Source organism: Neolamprologus brichardi, chromosome 9, assembly GCF_056152115.1.
Source record: "Neolamprologus brichardi isolate AB-2024 chromosome 9, ASM5615211v1, whole genome shotgun sequence".
Classification (NCBI taxonomy): Eukaryota; Metazoa; Chordata; class Actinopteri; order Cichliformes; family Cichlidae; genus Neolamprologus; species Neolamprologus brichardi.
Genome location: NC_142112.1, coordinates 32,309,853 through 32,324,478, shown reverse-complemented (window position 1 = coordinate 32,324,478; position 14,626 = coordinate 32,309,853). Strand labels below are relative to the sequence as shown.

General features: G+C 36.3%; 1 protein-coding gene across 1 annotated transcript; it reads left to right on the top strand.

Moving 5' to 3' along the window:
• The first annotated feature begins 1,549 nt into the window (after positions 1-1,549).
• Positions 1,550-2,306, top strand: LOC148101493 (uncharacterized). The gene has a single exon (XM_087845665.1). The coding sequence runs from the start codon at positions 1,564-1,566 to the stop codon at positions 2,260-2,262; it is 699 nt and encodes a 232-aa protein (XP_087701791.1). The 5' UTR covers positions 1,550-1,563; the 3' UTR covers positions 2,263-2,306.
• Positions 2,307-14,626: the final 12,320 nt, after the last annotated feature.

Genomic DNA, 14,626 nt, shown 5'->3' with positions numbered 1-14,626 from the left:
ATGTGAAATCCTATAAATTTTTACAAGTTATCTCGAAGCATCAAAATAGAATAAAAGCAAAAATGTTTTCAACTACAGTTTTCAACTTTCTTAGAAACCCACTCTCTTACAAGAAACTTTAATCTTTAAGGCACTCCAAGGCTTTATGATGAACCCTCAGGAACCGTTAATTTCTGCAGTGTTCAGGAAGTTCTATGGTTGGATGGATGATGAGCCCATATTGTGTTACTGGTCCAGCCAGGAGGATTAAAAGTGTATGGGCTCCACAGGGATTAGTGAGAGGCAAGGAGCAGGGACTGTGAGTAGCCCATTAAAATAGCAGGGAAGGAAGACAAGGTTATCCATCTTATTCGTGTAATAAAGGCGCAATTGATCTGTTCCAATTACAGTGAGAGCCACAGAACATGAGGTATCCAGGTTTGTTTTGGTTAACAGCATCCATGTCTAGAAGGAATGAGATTTAGTGGGGAACGGCAGTCTCACTGAAACCCTGCCCACCCAATTCCTCTATATTTTTAACATTATGTGTACTACTGTGGCTATTTTCAACTTTTTTAACACAGCACATGCTTGTATACTCGACTCCCTTATAGAGATGCCTATGGTTATGGTGTGAACAATGTGTGCAGTCAATGTGCTAGTTCTCAGCCTACGCAAATCCATAAATAGTACTGCTTGCAATTTAAATAAAATAAAATAAAATAAGAACCCGCTGAGATTTCTTTCCCCAGGTATGGTCATTAGATGTACTGACACTCATTTTCTGGAACAACACCAATGTTTGAATTAACAATTCATACAATTAACAGTATTTCTGAAATACTCATTTAAATAAGGCTGTTATATATTTAAACTTTACTTTACCTTTCGTTCTTTGTAGCTCTGTGGCCTTTGTGTGTGATTATTGATGCCTCCTGTGGTTTTCCTGTGAACCAGCTCTGCAAAATAACAAATGAACTTGTAGTAGTAGTAGTCTGTAGTCAACATTGGATAGTTGCCGTTTTCAGCTTCATCATGGCTGAATGCCTGTGAATTCCTTGATCTCCAATTTGAACCTCTGTTGATTTTGTCACTGCCAACTGGAAACAAGGCTAGCTGCCAGGCCACGCCGGGCTCCACCACCAGCTAACGAGGCGAGCTGCCAGGCCACGCCGGGCTCCACCACCAGCTATCGAGGCGAGCAGCCAGACCACGCCAGGCTCCACCACCAGCAAACGAGGCTAGCTTCCAGGCCACGCCGGGCTCCACCACCAGCTAATGAGGCTAGCTGCCAGGCCACGCCGGGCTCCACCACCAGCTAACGAGGCTAGCTGCCAGGCCACGCCGGGCTCCACCACCAGCTAACGAGGCGAGCTGCCAGACCACGCTAGGCCACACCGGGTACCAACACTAGCCAGCAAGGCTATCTGCCAGGCCACGCAGGGCTCCACCACCAGCTAACGAGGCTAGCTGCCAGGCCACGCCAGGTACCAACAAAAAGCCAGCGAGGTAAATTGCTAGGACAGGCCGGGTTTTGGCAACCCTCAAAGGTGGTTCGCAACAGCGGGCCTTAAAGCCGTTAAGATGCCGCCTAAGAGGAGCACCGTTAATGAGGAGGAACTGGAGGACATAAAGAAATCCCTAAACTTTATGTCAGAAGAAATAACAACAATTTCAAAACAACAAAAACTGATACTTAATTTAATGGATGATATTAAAGAACTAAGAAGGCAGAGCGAGGAAAAGGACAAGAAGATTGCTATGCTGGAAGGACGGGTGTCAGATCTGGAACAATATTCAAGAGTAAATGATGTGATAGTGACAGGACTGGAAACCAAGCATCAGACATATGCGAGGGTAGCAGCATCAGAGAGAGGGGAGCCACCCGAGCAAGAGCTACGCTCTTTGGAAGAACAGGTACTGGCCTTCTTTAAAAGCAAAGGTATTGAAATGGACAATAAAAATATTGAGGGATGCCATCCTCTTCCAAGGAAAAACAAAAATCAAATACCTGCCATTATCATGCGTTTTGTTAATAGAAAACAGAAAAAAGAACTGCTCAAGCAAGGAAGAAAGCTAAAAGGTACAAATGTTTATTTAAATGAACACCTAATCAAGAAAAATGCAGACATTGCAAGACAAGCAAGAATATTAAGAAAACAGAAGAAAATACAGTCAACTTGGACGTCAGACTGTAAAATATTCATTAAGTTAAATGGAACACCAGAGCAGGCTAAGGTTCTAGTCATCAAAGAGATGACGGAACTAGAAAAATATAACTGATAAATGCAAAGCAGTGCTGAATATGATGGGACCGTCCAAGTGCACAACCAATGCAGATGTCTGACAATTTTCAACTAACAACTCATATAGATATTGAAAATAAGACATTGATGTATGACAGCAACATAGATCCTGATTGTAATTTCTTTAACAATAAGACAAATGAATGCAATTATTATACAAAGGAGCAACTTAAAAAGGAATTCAAGGTAGATCAGGGTATAACAATGGTTCACTTTAATAGTCGAAGCTTATATGCAAACTTTCAATCCATCAAAGACTATATAACACAGTTTGAACAGCCATTCAATGTGATAGCCATATCGGAGACCTGGATAACTCCTGGAAAAGAAGAAGACTTTAAAATAAATGGATATGAATTCCTTCATGTAGACAGGATCAATAAGAAAGGAGGTGGGGTGGCACTTTACATTGATAAAAACCTAAAGTACGAAAGAATGGGAAGAATGACAACTGTTATTGATGGAGTGATGGAATGTTTATCAGTGGAAATAAGTATGGAAAAAAGGAAAAACCTAATTGTCAGTTGTATATATAGAACACCAGGATCTAAGATTGAGATATTTAAAGATAAAATGGAGGACTTATTTACAAATATAAATCAGAAAAGAATGTTTATTTGTGGGGACTTTAATATTGACTTATTGAATCCAAATCATAATAAGAGTACAGAAGAATTTATTGATTCCATGTACAGCATCGGTTTATTTCCACTGATAACAAGACCGACCAGAACAACATCTCATTGTGCAACTCTATTAGATAATATATTTACAAATATAATAGAAGGAAATATAAAAAGTGGGCTGTTAATCAATGATATAAGTGACCATTTACCAGTCTTTGCATCTTATAATTGCCATTATAAAGTGAACAATGATGGACATAAGATTATTTACAAAAGAATAAGAACAGAGAAGACATTAAATTGTCTTAGAAATGAACTTTTAAAGCAAGATTGGAATATTGTATATGAACAAACAGAAGTTAATAAAGCTTACGAAGGATTTTTAAGAACATTTAACACATTACTTGATAAAAACTTCCCAGTAATTGAAATCAATAGGAAACACAACTATGCAGGAAGACCATGGATGACTAAAGGACTACAAAATGCCAGCAAAAAAAGAATACCCTATATCGAGAATTCATAAAAAAGAGAACAATAGAAACTGAAAGGAAGTATAAAACTTACAAAAATAAATTAACTAATATAATGAGATCCTGTAAAAGAGAGTATTACATTAAAAGGTTAGAACACAATAAAGATAACACAAGAGATATATGGAATGTATTAAACAGTATAATCAAAAATGAATCAAGGAATAATGATTACCCTGGGTACTTTATAGAAGGGACAAGAAGTATTAATAACATGGAAGAGATAGTAAATGGCTTTAATGAATTCTTTGTAAACATAGGGCCAAAACTGGCAGAAGAAATAAAGGTTGATGGAATAGAAAGGGACACTGGTGAAAATATTGAAAGGAATAGTAGCTCAATGTTTTTAAGAGCAGTGGAAGAGAAAGAGATTTATGACATAGTTAGAGGACTTAAGAACAAAACCAGTGCAGACTGGAATGATATTGATATGGTAACAGTAAAGACAGTTATTGATGGTATTGTAAAACCATTAAAATATATATTCAACTTGTCGTTTCAAAAAGGGGTTGCTAAAGTTATTCCCATTTACAAAACCGGTGAAAGGCATCATTTTACAAACTATAGACCAGTGTCAATACTCTCCCAGTTCTCTAAGATACTGGAAAAACTTTTCATAAAAAGATTTGACAGTTTTGTGGAAAAATATGAATTAATGACAGAGAGTCAGTATGGGTTCAGAAGCAACAGATCAACAGCTTTGGCATTAATAGATTTAATGGAAAAGATAACGGAATGTATGGATAATAAGAGGTATGCGCTCGGCGTTTTCAAAGACCTAAAGAAGGCATTTGATACGGTTAATCATGAAATTCTATTAAAAAAACTGGAAAAGTACGGGTTTAGGGGAGTGGTTTTGGAATGGTTAAAAAGCTATGTTGGGAATAGGCAACAATATGTACAAATAAATGAATATAAATCTAATTTGATGGATATAGCTTGTGGAGTACCTCAAGGTTCAGTACTGGGTCCAAAAATGTTTATTATGTACTTAAATGATATCTGCAGAGTATCGGAGATTTTAAAGTTTGTAATATTTGCAGATGACACCAATATACTGTGTTCAGGTGTGGAATTGCCACAGGTTTTGGAGATGATCACACAGGAATTAACTATATTAAAGAAGTGGTTTGATATAAATAAATTATCATTGAATCTAGATAAAACCAAATTTATGTTGTTTGGAAACCAAAAGAGAAACATCAAAGTAGAAATATGTGTTGACAATGTATATTTAGAAAGAGTAAATGAAATAAAATTTCTTGGGGTGATCACTGACCACAAGCTCTGTTGGAAGCCACATATTACTTATGTTCGGGGGAAACTGGCACGGGGCATTGCCGTCCTGGGGAAAGCAAAGCATATGCTGGATCAGAAAGCACTGCACATTTTATACTGTGCTTTACTACTGCCATATATGAGCTACTGTGTAGAGGTCTGGGGAAATACATACAAAAGTAACACACAAACAATAACTGTAATACAGAAAAGGGCCATTAGATTAATAAATAATGTGGGGTACAGGGACCATACAAATGCACTCTTTGTCAAAATGCAAGCTATTAAATTCCAAGACTTGGTGAAGCTTAAAACAGCGCAAATAATGTATAAAGTAAGAAATAAATTGCTTCCAAAAGAAATCTGTAAATTGTTCATAGAAAGAGAAGGTGGGTATAACTTAAGAGGGAATTTAAAAATACAAAGTGCTAGAACAACTTTAAGAACGATGTCTATCTCAATTGCAGGAGTTAAATTATGGAACAGTCTAACAGAAGAAATAAAAGAAAGTAAAAACATAAAACAGTTTAAAGTAAAATATAAAAACCTGATTTTAAATAAGTATAACAATGAAGAAAACGGGGTTAACCCAGGACGGTAATGTTGCTGGTAATGGTGTTGTGGTTCTTTTTTGGGGTTTTTTTTGTTTTGTTTTGTTTTGGTTGTTTGTTTTTCCATAATTTGTGCATCTGCAAATATAAACCTTCTGTTTTTTTTCATATGAAAGAAACTATACCCTGGTGGGGATTGCTAATTTCTTGTTTTTGATTTATGTATGTTTTGTTTTGTTTTGCTTTACTTTTGTTTCATATGTTGTTTGTTTTAATTTAAGAAAATTTATGAATGAGAGGTAAAACTTGAGGGGGTAGGGACAAATAAGTAAATACTTCTACCTACTCCTTTTCAAACAAATAATGGAATAATATATTGTAATGATTGTGAAGGCTCATGTTTGAAATGTTTGAAATAAAAATGAACTGAACTGAACTGAACTGATATATTAATATGCTTCTGTTAATATTGTCCATTACAAAATTTGTTTATTTTACAAAAGATGTAATTACATAGTTCAACAAAATACATCCAGCTGTCCACCTATTAACAGTATTGTTAACATCAGAACATGCATTGCAACTGATAATGGTGGAGTCATGTGATGTCTTCACCTATATTTAGTTTAACATTAACATTAGCACAGATAATGAGTGTGCAATTTTACATTTACTTTTCTTATTGCTTTTTTTGTTATCTACTTGTATTGCTAACTGTGTTAACTGTATTTTAATTTTCTATTATATTTTTCCTATTTTTTCATAGTTGCACAGTGCTTTTTGATCTCCTGTCTGTGAGAAACACTTTATAAAAATATATTATTCCAATAATGTTAATATCTGTAAGTAATTCTAGATATAGAGACTACAACCCTAAAAGCTGATGGGGCATTATTTGCTGATAGGCCAATGATTACATGGTAAATATTAGGTAATACCAATATATTACAGATACCTCTGACTTTTTCTTATGCAGTTGGGGGGGGGGGGGGGGGGGGGGGGGAGAGAGACACTGCTAAATAGTCACGTACTTTATTCAGTAATCAGTGTGGAACGTGTTAAAAACTAAATATCATTAACAATGAGTGAAACATTTCACAAATAACATTTATATAAGAAATTTCAACGCCATTGAAATGTATTGTGTATTTATACAATGTCCTGATTACAACTTTTAAAGGTGAAATATTATTTCTTGCTATCTTTTTGTTCGACAGCAGTGCAAAACTAAGATTGTTGTTACTGTTGTAACACTACAAAAAAGTAAAAAAAGCAAACAAAAAAAACAAGTTAAGACTAAAAAAAACAAATAACTTTTTTTTTCCAATTTAACACTGCATGATAATAATTTAGTGTTTAATTTCTTTAGAAAATTGAATTGCTATTTGAAGATAAAGTTTCTGTATGTTATTCATCCAGTTTTGTTCAGTTGCTTGGGTAATGTTTTTCTCCACATGTTTTTATTTAGTAATTGTGCATTACTGACCCACTACTACCTGTTAAATAGATCACATGACCTTGGCAAATGGATCAGCATGAAGCTAGTAATTATTAATCTGACTGATGCTTGTGGGATTTGCATTATCTAACACCCAAACCACACGTGTAGCACGGTTCTAGCTAAGGATGAAAGTACAGATAAATATGAAAACTAAAATCTTTTCCATCGTAATATTCATTTAATGTCAAAACTCATCAAGACAGCTTATTCACTTTATGTTTTCCTTCTTGTGCCTACATCAGAGCAGTATACCTTTAAAGTGATGCTCTTTTCAGATGGCCACATTTCTTCCTGAATCAAATTCACAAGTAGGAGGAAACTGGGGGAAATTATATATATATATATATATATATATATATATATATATATTTCAAGTTGTTTGAAAAAGAACAATAGGATATTCTTTATATAACAGCCACAGTCCTACACAAAATCCCTGCTGATACAAGTATACAGACTTAGACTTACTGTCTGTACAGTATTCCCACCTGGGACTTCTTCAATATAGTAGTGTTCCTGCACCTCTAACTCTGCAGGCACTGGGTCAGAGTTTTAACTCAGTGGTTTGGCTGCGCAAAAGGATTCAAGCGTGCTGACATGTGCTTTAGTTAAGTTCAACATGATCTCAGGGGGAAAAAATAATCATGCCTTGTTGGGTTCAGTTCCTTTGCATTTTTAATACTGCTCTTTGTACCCATTTTGCCCAAAAGGCCAAAAATGTTGTGTAACATTCATAACATAAGAGTTCGTGAACCAATTAAACTAGCAAGGACCTAGAATCCTTTAAATGAGAAATTGCAATGTGTGTTGCCAGGTGGTGTGGGTGCATGTTTTTTTTCCTTAGGAAATACTGACCACTACTTCCTGAAATCCCATACATCAAGTCTTGCATCTTTCTTTATAAAGCATCAGCAGAGTTTATTTTATCAGTTGGTGTACTTTAAGAACTAACTCAAAGGTTCTATTTACACTGTTGCCTTAAGGGTCTAGTGGTTGATTTGAAATAAATGTAATATACTGGCAACAAACAGCAGTGTGTTGCTTTTTTGTACGCTACAGTTCAGTTTTGCCAGTTTTGTTGAGACATGGGTAAGCTGTGTAAAAAATCAATCGTGTGACATGTTACCTTTGAGTAAGATATTTTGAAAATATCAATTTTTTCTGAAATACTGGGATACTAAGCAGACATTTTCATAATCAACTTTCACCATTACAGATGACAGAGCTAGGGACAAAGGCATAATCAGAATTTAAAGATAAATCATACTTTAGAAACTGAATTAGGAGTGACCAATTTGGTTATTAGTAGCAAGAAAGAATGATAAGCTTAAGAAAATGTGGTTTATACTGCATTAATATGCTCCAGTGCTATAATAAAGTACAGAAAAGAAACTAATTTGCTGCTAACTACCAAACAGGGCAGAAAGAGGTGCCTCTAACAATGATAGAGATTGTCACAAGTAACCAGTAGTGATGTGCGATACCACTGATTTCCTTTCCGATCCGATACCATGTAATATTCAGAGTGGTATCGATGATACTGATCCGATACCGATACTTTGTACAAAAACGTGTTTTATTTATTGTTTCTCAAATTACAGCGTTATAATGATTACAGGAGATCAGATTACTTGTTCTTATCACTTAATAATGCCGAGTTCATCATACAGAAATAAAAAAACTGAAGTTGTGCGCTATTTGAACTCCTTGCCTGCCTGCAGCACTAAAGGACTCCGTGAGAGACGAGAGCGCCCGGTTATATTTTAGATAGCACGGAGCAGACGGCAGTTTCACTCCACCGAGGGAGCTCGTGACGTACTACACGGCTTTCTTTAGACCGCGAAGGCCGGGTCCTCAGGTGGAAGCAACCTCTCAATTTGGACACCCCCGCTGTTTCCGGGCCGGCCAATAATAACGGTGACATTTAACGTATTTTATCCAATAAATAAACCCTGTAAAATGTATTTAACCCCCCCTCCCAACAGCCCTTTTGAATGTCTCCCCAATTCTGAGGTCTCAAGGTTGGCAAGTATGGCCACAACACCTCACTTTTTTGCCACATGTATCGCAAAACACGTCTCAGCTGTTTGTGGAGCTCAGCCATTGTTGTGAGTGCGCACGCCAAGGCGCTGCGAGACATGTATACAGCCGTATTTCGCACATAAGTATGAAAGGCAGAAGAGGAAGTAGTTCCGTTGAATTTAGACAATCCGAATGTTATAGTTTCTTTCCACTGTGTTCCTGTTAATGATAAACTACAAATTAACCCTAAATTACTAAAATATCGATATTTTAATGTGAGAATCGATTCTAGAACATAAATGATTGGTATCGGAGGAATCGATATTTCAGGATCGATCCGCACATCACTAGTAACCAGCGACTTTAGTGCCATAGACACCACGGTCCATGGGAGAGACCATGGGCCATGTCATGGTCTTAGATTCGGGGTTAATGGTACTTAATTGTCCTTCACAGCAGAATTTCCTTTTATTCATTTGTCTCTATGGTCTTTTAGTTCCAGATGTTTAATGTTTTAGTATTTTCTTGCATTCTACGTTCCTTCTATGAGCCTTGGTTACAGTTTGTTTTCTATGAGCGCTTGTTCTAGCCTCCTGTGTCAAGTTCTTTATATTCAGTGCTTTCACTCCTGTTTCACATCCTGTTTTGACAGTCATTCATCACTTCTGCCTTGTATTTAATTATTTAATTTTACTTCACTGTCTTGTTGTTTTAACTAGTTTCAGCTGTGTCTCGTGTGTCACTTCCCTTGATTACCTGATGTGTCTATTTAAAGACTCAGTTTGCCTTACTTTTTAACTCATACTGTGATATCTGTTTCTCCTCTTCTGTGCATAATCAGTATAGGTAGGGTTTAGATGCCTTTGTATTACCTGCTTGGGTTGGACTTCATAATTTTGTGTTTGCTGCCTTTGGAATCACTTGCTTCACGTCAATTTAAGAAGTCTACATTTGGGTCCTTACCTGCACATTTCATGAAAATGTAGAACAAAACACCAGCAAGGGAAGTCTCTCTTCTCGTGGCTCTTAGCTTTTCAAGTTAGCAGGTTATCTCAGAGCATGCCAAATAAGCTAGCCGTCTGGTTTTTTTTTTTCATCAACATGTTATAAGAAATTTGCCAATTGTTGGACTTGTCCAAGGCTTCATATATGGCAGTAAAGGATTAAAAGTGAGGATAAATTGAAAAAGTAAAGGAAAGAAAACTTTTCTATGAGTCTGAAATACCCAGACAGCTCTAAAGAGCATTATCCTGCAAAACAAAGAAGTGAACAGAATAACGCGGTGTATAACAAAAATCAAAGTAACTGTAGTTCAAGGTTACTCTGTGGTCCTCTTCTATTATCTCATAAAGACAGAGTAAGCTGTCACAAGTGTCACTTCAACTCCTATAAGAAAAGTGTTCAAGGTACTCCAAGGTAGCTGGTATTTTCTTTAATGTTCACTCAACTATCTAATGGGTGATATACAGTGGCTTGCAAAAGTATTCGGCCCCCTTGAACTTTTCCACATTTTGTCACATTACAGCCACAAATACGAATCAATTTTATTGGAATTACACGTGAAAGACCAACACAAATCAGCCCCCTGAGTCAATACTTTGTAGAACCACCTTTTGCTGCAATTACAGCTGCCAGTCTTTTAGGGTATGTCTCTACCAGCTTTGCACATCTAGAGACTGAAATCTTTGCCCATTCTTTGCAAAACAGCTCCAGCTCAGTCAGATTAGATGGACAGCGTTTGTGAACAGCAGTCTTCAGATCTTGCCACAGATTCTCGATTGGATTTAGATCTGGACTTTGTCTGGGCCATTCTAACACATGGATATGTTTTGTTTTAAACCATTCCACTGTTGCCCTGGCTTTATGTTTAGGGTTGTTGTCCTGCTGGAAGGTGAACCTCCAACCCAGTCTCAAGTCTTTTGCAGACTTCAAGAGGTTTTCTTCCAAGATTGCCCTGTATTTGGCTCCATCCATCTTCCCATCAACTCTGACCAGCTTCCCTGTCCCTGCTGAAGAGAAGCACCCCCATATCATGATGCTGCCACCACCATATTTGACAGTGAGGATGGTGTGGTCAGAGTGATGTGCAGTGTTAGTTTTCGGCCACACATAGCGTTTTGCATTTTGGCCTCATCTGACCAGAGCACCTTCTTCCACATGTTTGCTGTGTCCCCCACATGGCTTGTGGCAAACTGCAAACGGGACTTCTTATGGTTTTCTCTTAACAATGCTTTCTTCTTGCCAACTTTGTGCAGTGCATGACTAATAGTTGTCCTATGGACAGATTCCCCCACCTGAGCTGTAGATCTCTGCAGCTCGTCCAGGGTCACCATCCTCCTTCCATTTCTGAATGATGGCTTGAACAGTGCTCCGTAGGATGTTCAAGGCTTGGGAAATGTTTTTGTAGCCTAAGCTTGCTTTAAATTTCTCAATAATTTTATCCCTGACCTGTCTGGTGTGTTCTTTGGACTTCATGGTGTTGTTGCTCCCAATATTCTCTTAGACAACCTCTGAGGCCGTCACAGAGCAGCTGTATTTGTACTGACATTAGATTACACACAGGTGCACTCTATTTAGTCATTAGCACTCATCAGGCAATGTCTATGGGCAACTGACTGTACGCAGACCAAGGGGGCTGAATAATTACGCACACCCCACTTTTCAGTTACTTATTTGTAAAAGATGTTACACACACACACACACACACACACACACACACACACACATATATATATATATATATATATATATATGTACACATATACATACACACAGACACACACACACACACATATACATATATATATATATATATATATATATGTATATGTGTGTGTATATATGATTACTTCCCCAAAAAAGTAATCCTGTTACACGATTTACAACCTGAATAGGTAATAAAACAATAGACTTTTCAGCCCAATTCTACTTTTTCTGCATAATCCATCATACAAAATTTAATCAAATGGAAAAGTCTCTTTTTAAAACTTGTTTTATTAGTTTTGATCTTTTAACTTTATGCATCAAGCAAAAAATAAATTATATGCAACATTCTCTGACTGGAAGAAATTTGTTTAATATTTAAACTTTTTTTTTTTTTTAAATTTTCTGCACATTCCAGCATATAAAATATTATTTTGTGTTTACACTCAGTCTTTCAAATAAATGCAAGTGAAACACAGCAGAAAATAAATAAAATCAAAGACTAGCGGTCCTGTTGCTCTATTTTCACCTGTATAGCAGGCGTGCCCTGGTGCAGGTGTGCCGCAGCGGTCAGTGGAATAATCCGCGAGTTTCTCTGTGAATTTCACGTTCCGTCGTAGTGTACTCAGTGTTTGCTCGGAAGTTTATGGGTTTTTTTTCGCTGTAAAAAGAAGTTTTCTTCCCACACAGTGAACAGCGGACGCTAATGTTTTTGTCACTTTTTATGGAATCAAACTCAAAGTAAGGTCAGTACTTCCACGCTTTAAACGCTGCACCTCATACTCTCTCCCGCACTCGATATATTATCCATTGTTGATCTGCACACAGCTGTTGCCACCAACGTCGCACTCGCTTACGTCATTGTCATGAGACACTCTCGCAAAAAAATCACGGTTTTAGTAATGCAGTAACGCGGCGTGCTTACGGGAAAGTAACAGTAATCTAATTACCTTTTTTGCAGTAGTAATTCCTTACATTACTCGTTACTTGAAAAAAGTAATCAGATTACAGAACTGCCCATTTCTGTATATATATATATATATCCACCAGGAAAATAATGCACCAACCACCAGTTTATTTTATTTAGTTAAAAAACGTTTTTAATTCAAGCGTCTAGCTCTAATACACGTTTAGAAGGATTGTACATTTCCAGATTAAAAAGTCTGTGATACCTCTATAAAAACACAGAGTCATATTTTCCAATTCTGCAGTTGCAATTTAATTTATTTGGTTTGCACTCCTGCCATATCTACTTCAAAAAATAAAATAAAAAAAGTAAAATAAATTGGTACATGGCCCAACCATGGAGCACATAAAGCACTTAACCCCATATCACAGCTACAGAGAAGTGTTTGTCTATGTGTGAACAGAAGATGAGAGGGGGCAAAATAACTCTAGTCTCTGTGGGTGGAAAGGCATATTTGTTATGATAATAATTCACAGCACATCGCTTATCCACAAGAGCTGTGTGTAGGACTCCCTTGGTAATGGTATTTCCTCAATGTGGTGAATTACTCGTCGGAAGTGTTTGCTTGGTTTTCATTTGTTAACATCTGGTCCAGGGATGCGTTTTACCCATTGTGTTGCTTTACTGTGCTTAATGCGTTATTACATATAATTTATTTATATTTATTCTGTTAGTCATTGGCTAACACATGTTTAATCTGTCCTGCTTCCTAAAATGATCCAACAGATACCATTCTGTCTCAGTAAATTATGAATTTTATAAAAAATATTTAAAGCCAAAAGATTATATTAAAACAGCAACACCATTTGTGTATCTTTTTTTAACTAATACATTATATATGGGTTTAATAAATATGTGAATATTCTGTTTTTATGCATCAATATAGCATAACGTAAGTGTTTTACATATGGAAATCTGGATTGAAAACCAATCTATAAAGTCTGTATTTTATTATTTTTCTTTTTGTATTCAAGGAATTTCAAGACTATTGTTACCTACAAGATAACTCTGAAAGAAAGATGTGGAACACAAACAACACCTGAAACTGTCACATTGGGTAATGATGTTGCTTTTGAGTTTACAATCAGGACAACAATACTCTAAGGAATGTTTTATGGATGGAAGAGGCCAAAATAGAAATATATATAATAAGAAGCGATATCTGAGATCAAAGGAAAACCAACATAAGAGTAAAGACAGCTTGTGATGGCTGAAGGAACAATTAGTTCCATAGAATTCAATCATCAATCAGATAAAGATATTCAAATCTCAGTTCTTTGACAGGAGTAGTAAAAGAGGAATAAAGTTAAGACACACACATTACTTTTATCTGAACCAGTTGGCCAAAATTTTGCTAAACATCAGTACAACGCGAGTGTAGTAAAGGATTATTGTTGCACTGGGTGGGTCACATAAGAAAACACAGATTCTCAGATCATCGTCATGCATTACTTTTCTCAATAAAATAAATAATAAACAACTCTGATATTTCTATCTTATTATTTTATTGAGTTCTCTTTATGTGCTTTGAGGCTATTTTATGCCGTATTTTTTGCACAAATGTATAATGTGATGGATTTGCAAGTGCTTTCTTGCAGCTATATTTGAATTATGTATGTGCTGCTCTGTAACATTTAAACCTTTTAGCGACAAAAAGGACTTCCACACAGGCCATTTGCCTAAATCATTATAAATTATAAAAGGTTCAATTCAATTCATCATTTACCAAAAGAAAAACATATATATAATATTAACAGATTTTCCCAAGAATTTCAGGAGTTAAAAATATTTTTGAAGGATCCCCACTGAGAAAGAGAAAATTGAGTCAGTGCGTCTTCTTAATCACATATAACAGCAGTGCTGTGCAAGTGCCCCAATTGAGATCACTCTGTCTTGTCTTTGCACTCATTGGCTTCATTAGTTGATGTCAAAAACTGGAGGCGTAGCCCAAATTGCTTATCGACTGGGCTTTTAACTAAATGTTACAACTGTGTATGGCATGGATGTCCTCCAACTATCTTTAAAAACCATCTGCAGCAATAGTACTTAGCTCATTCACTAAATCATAAGCAGCATTCTTCAAATTGTTATTATACTGACAATGAAAGTAATGGTATTGCCTTTAAGATTATTATTCCTATCAGCTCATTGTCTTTTCTC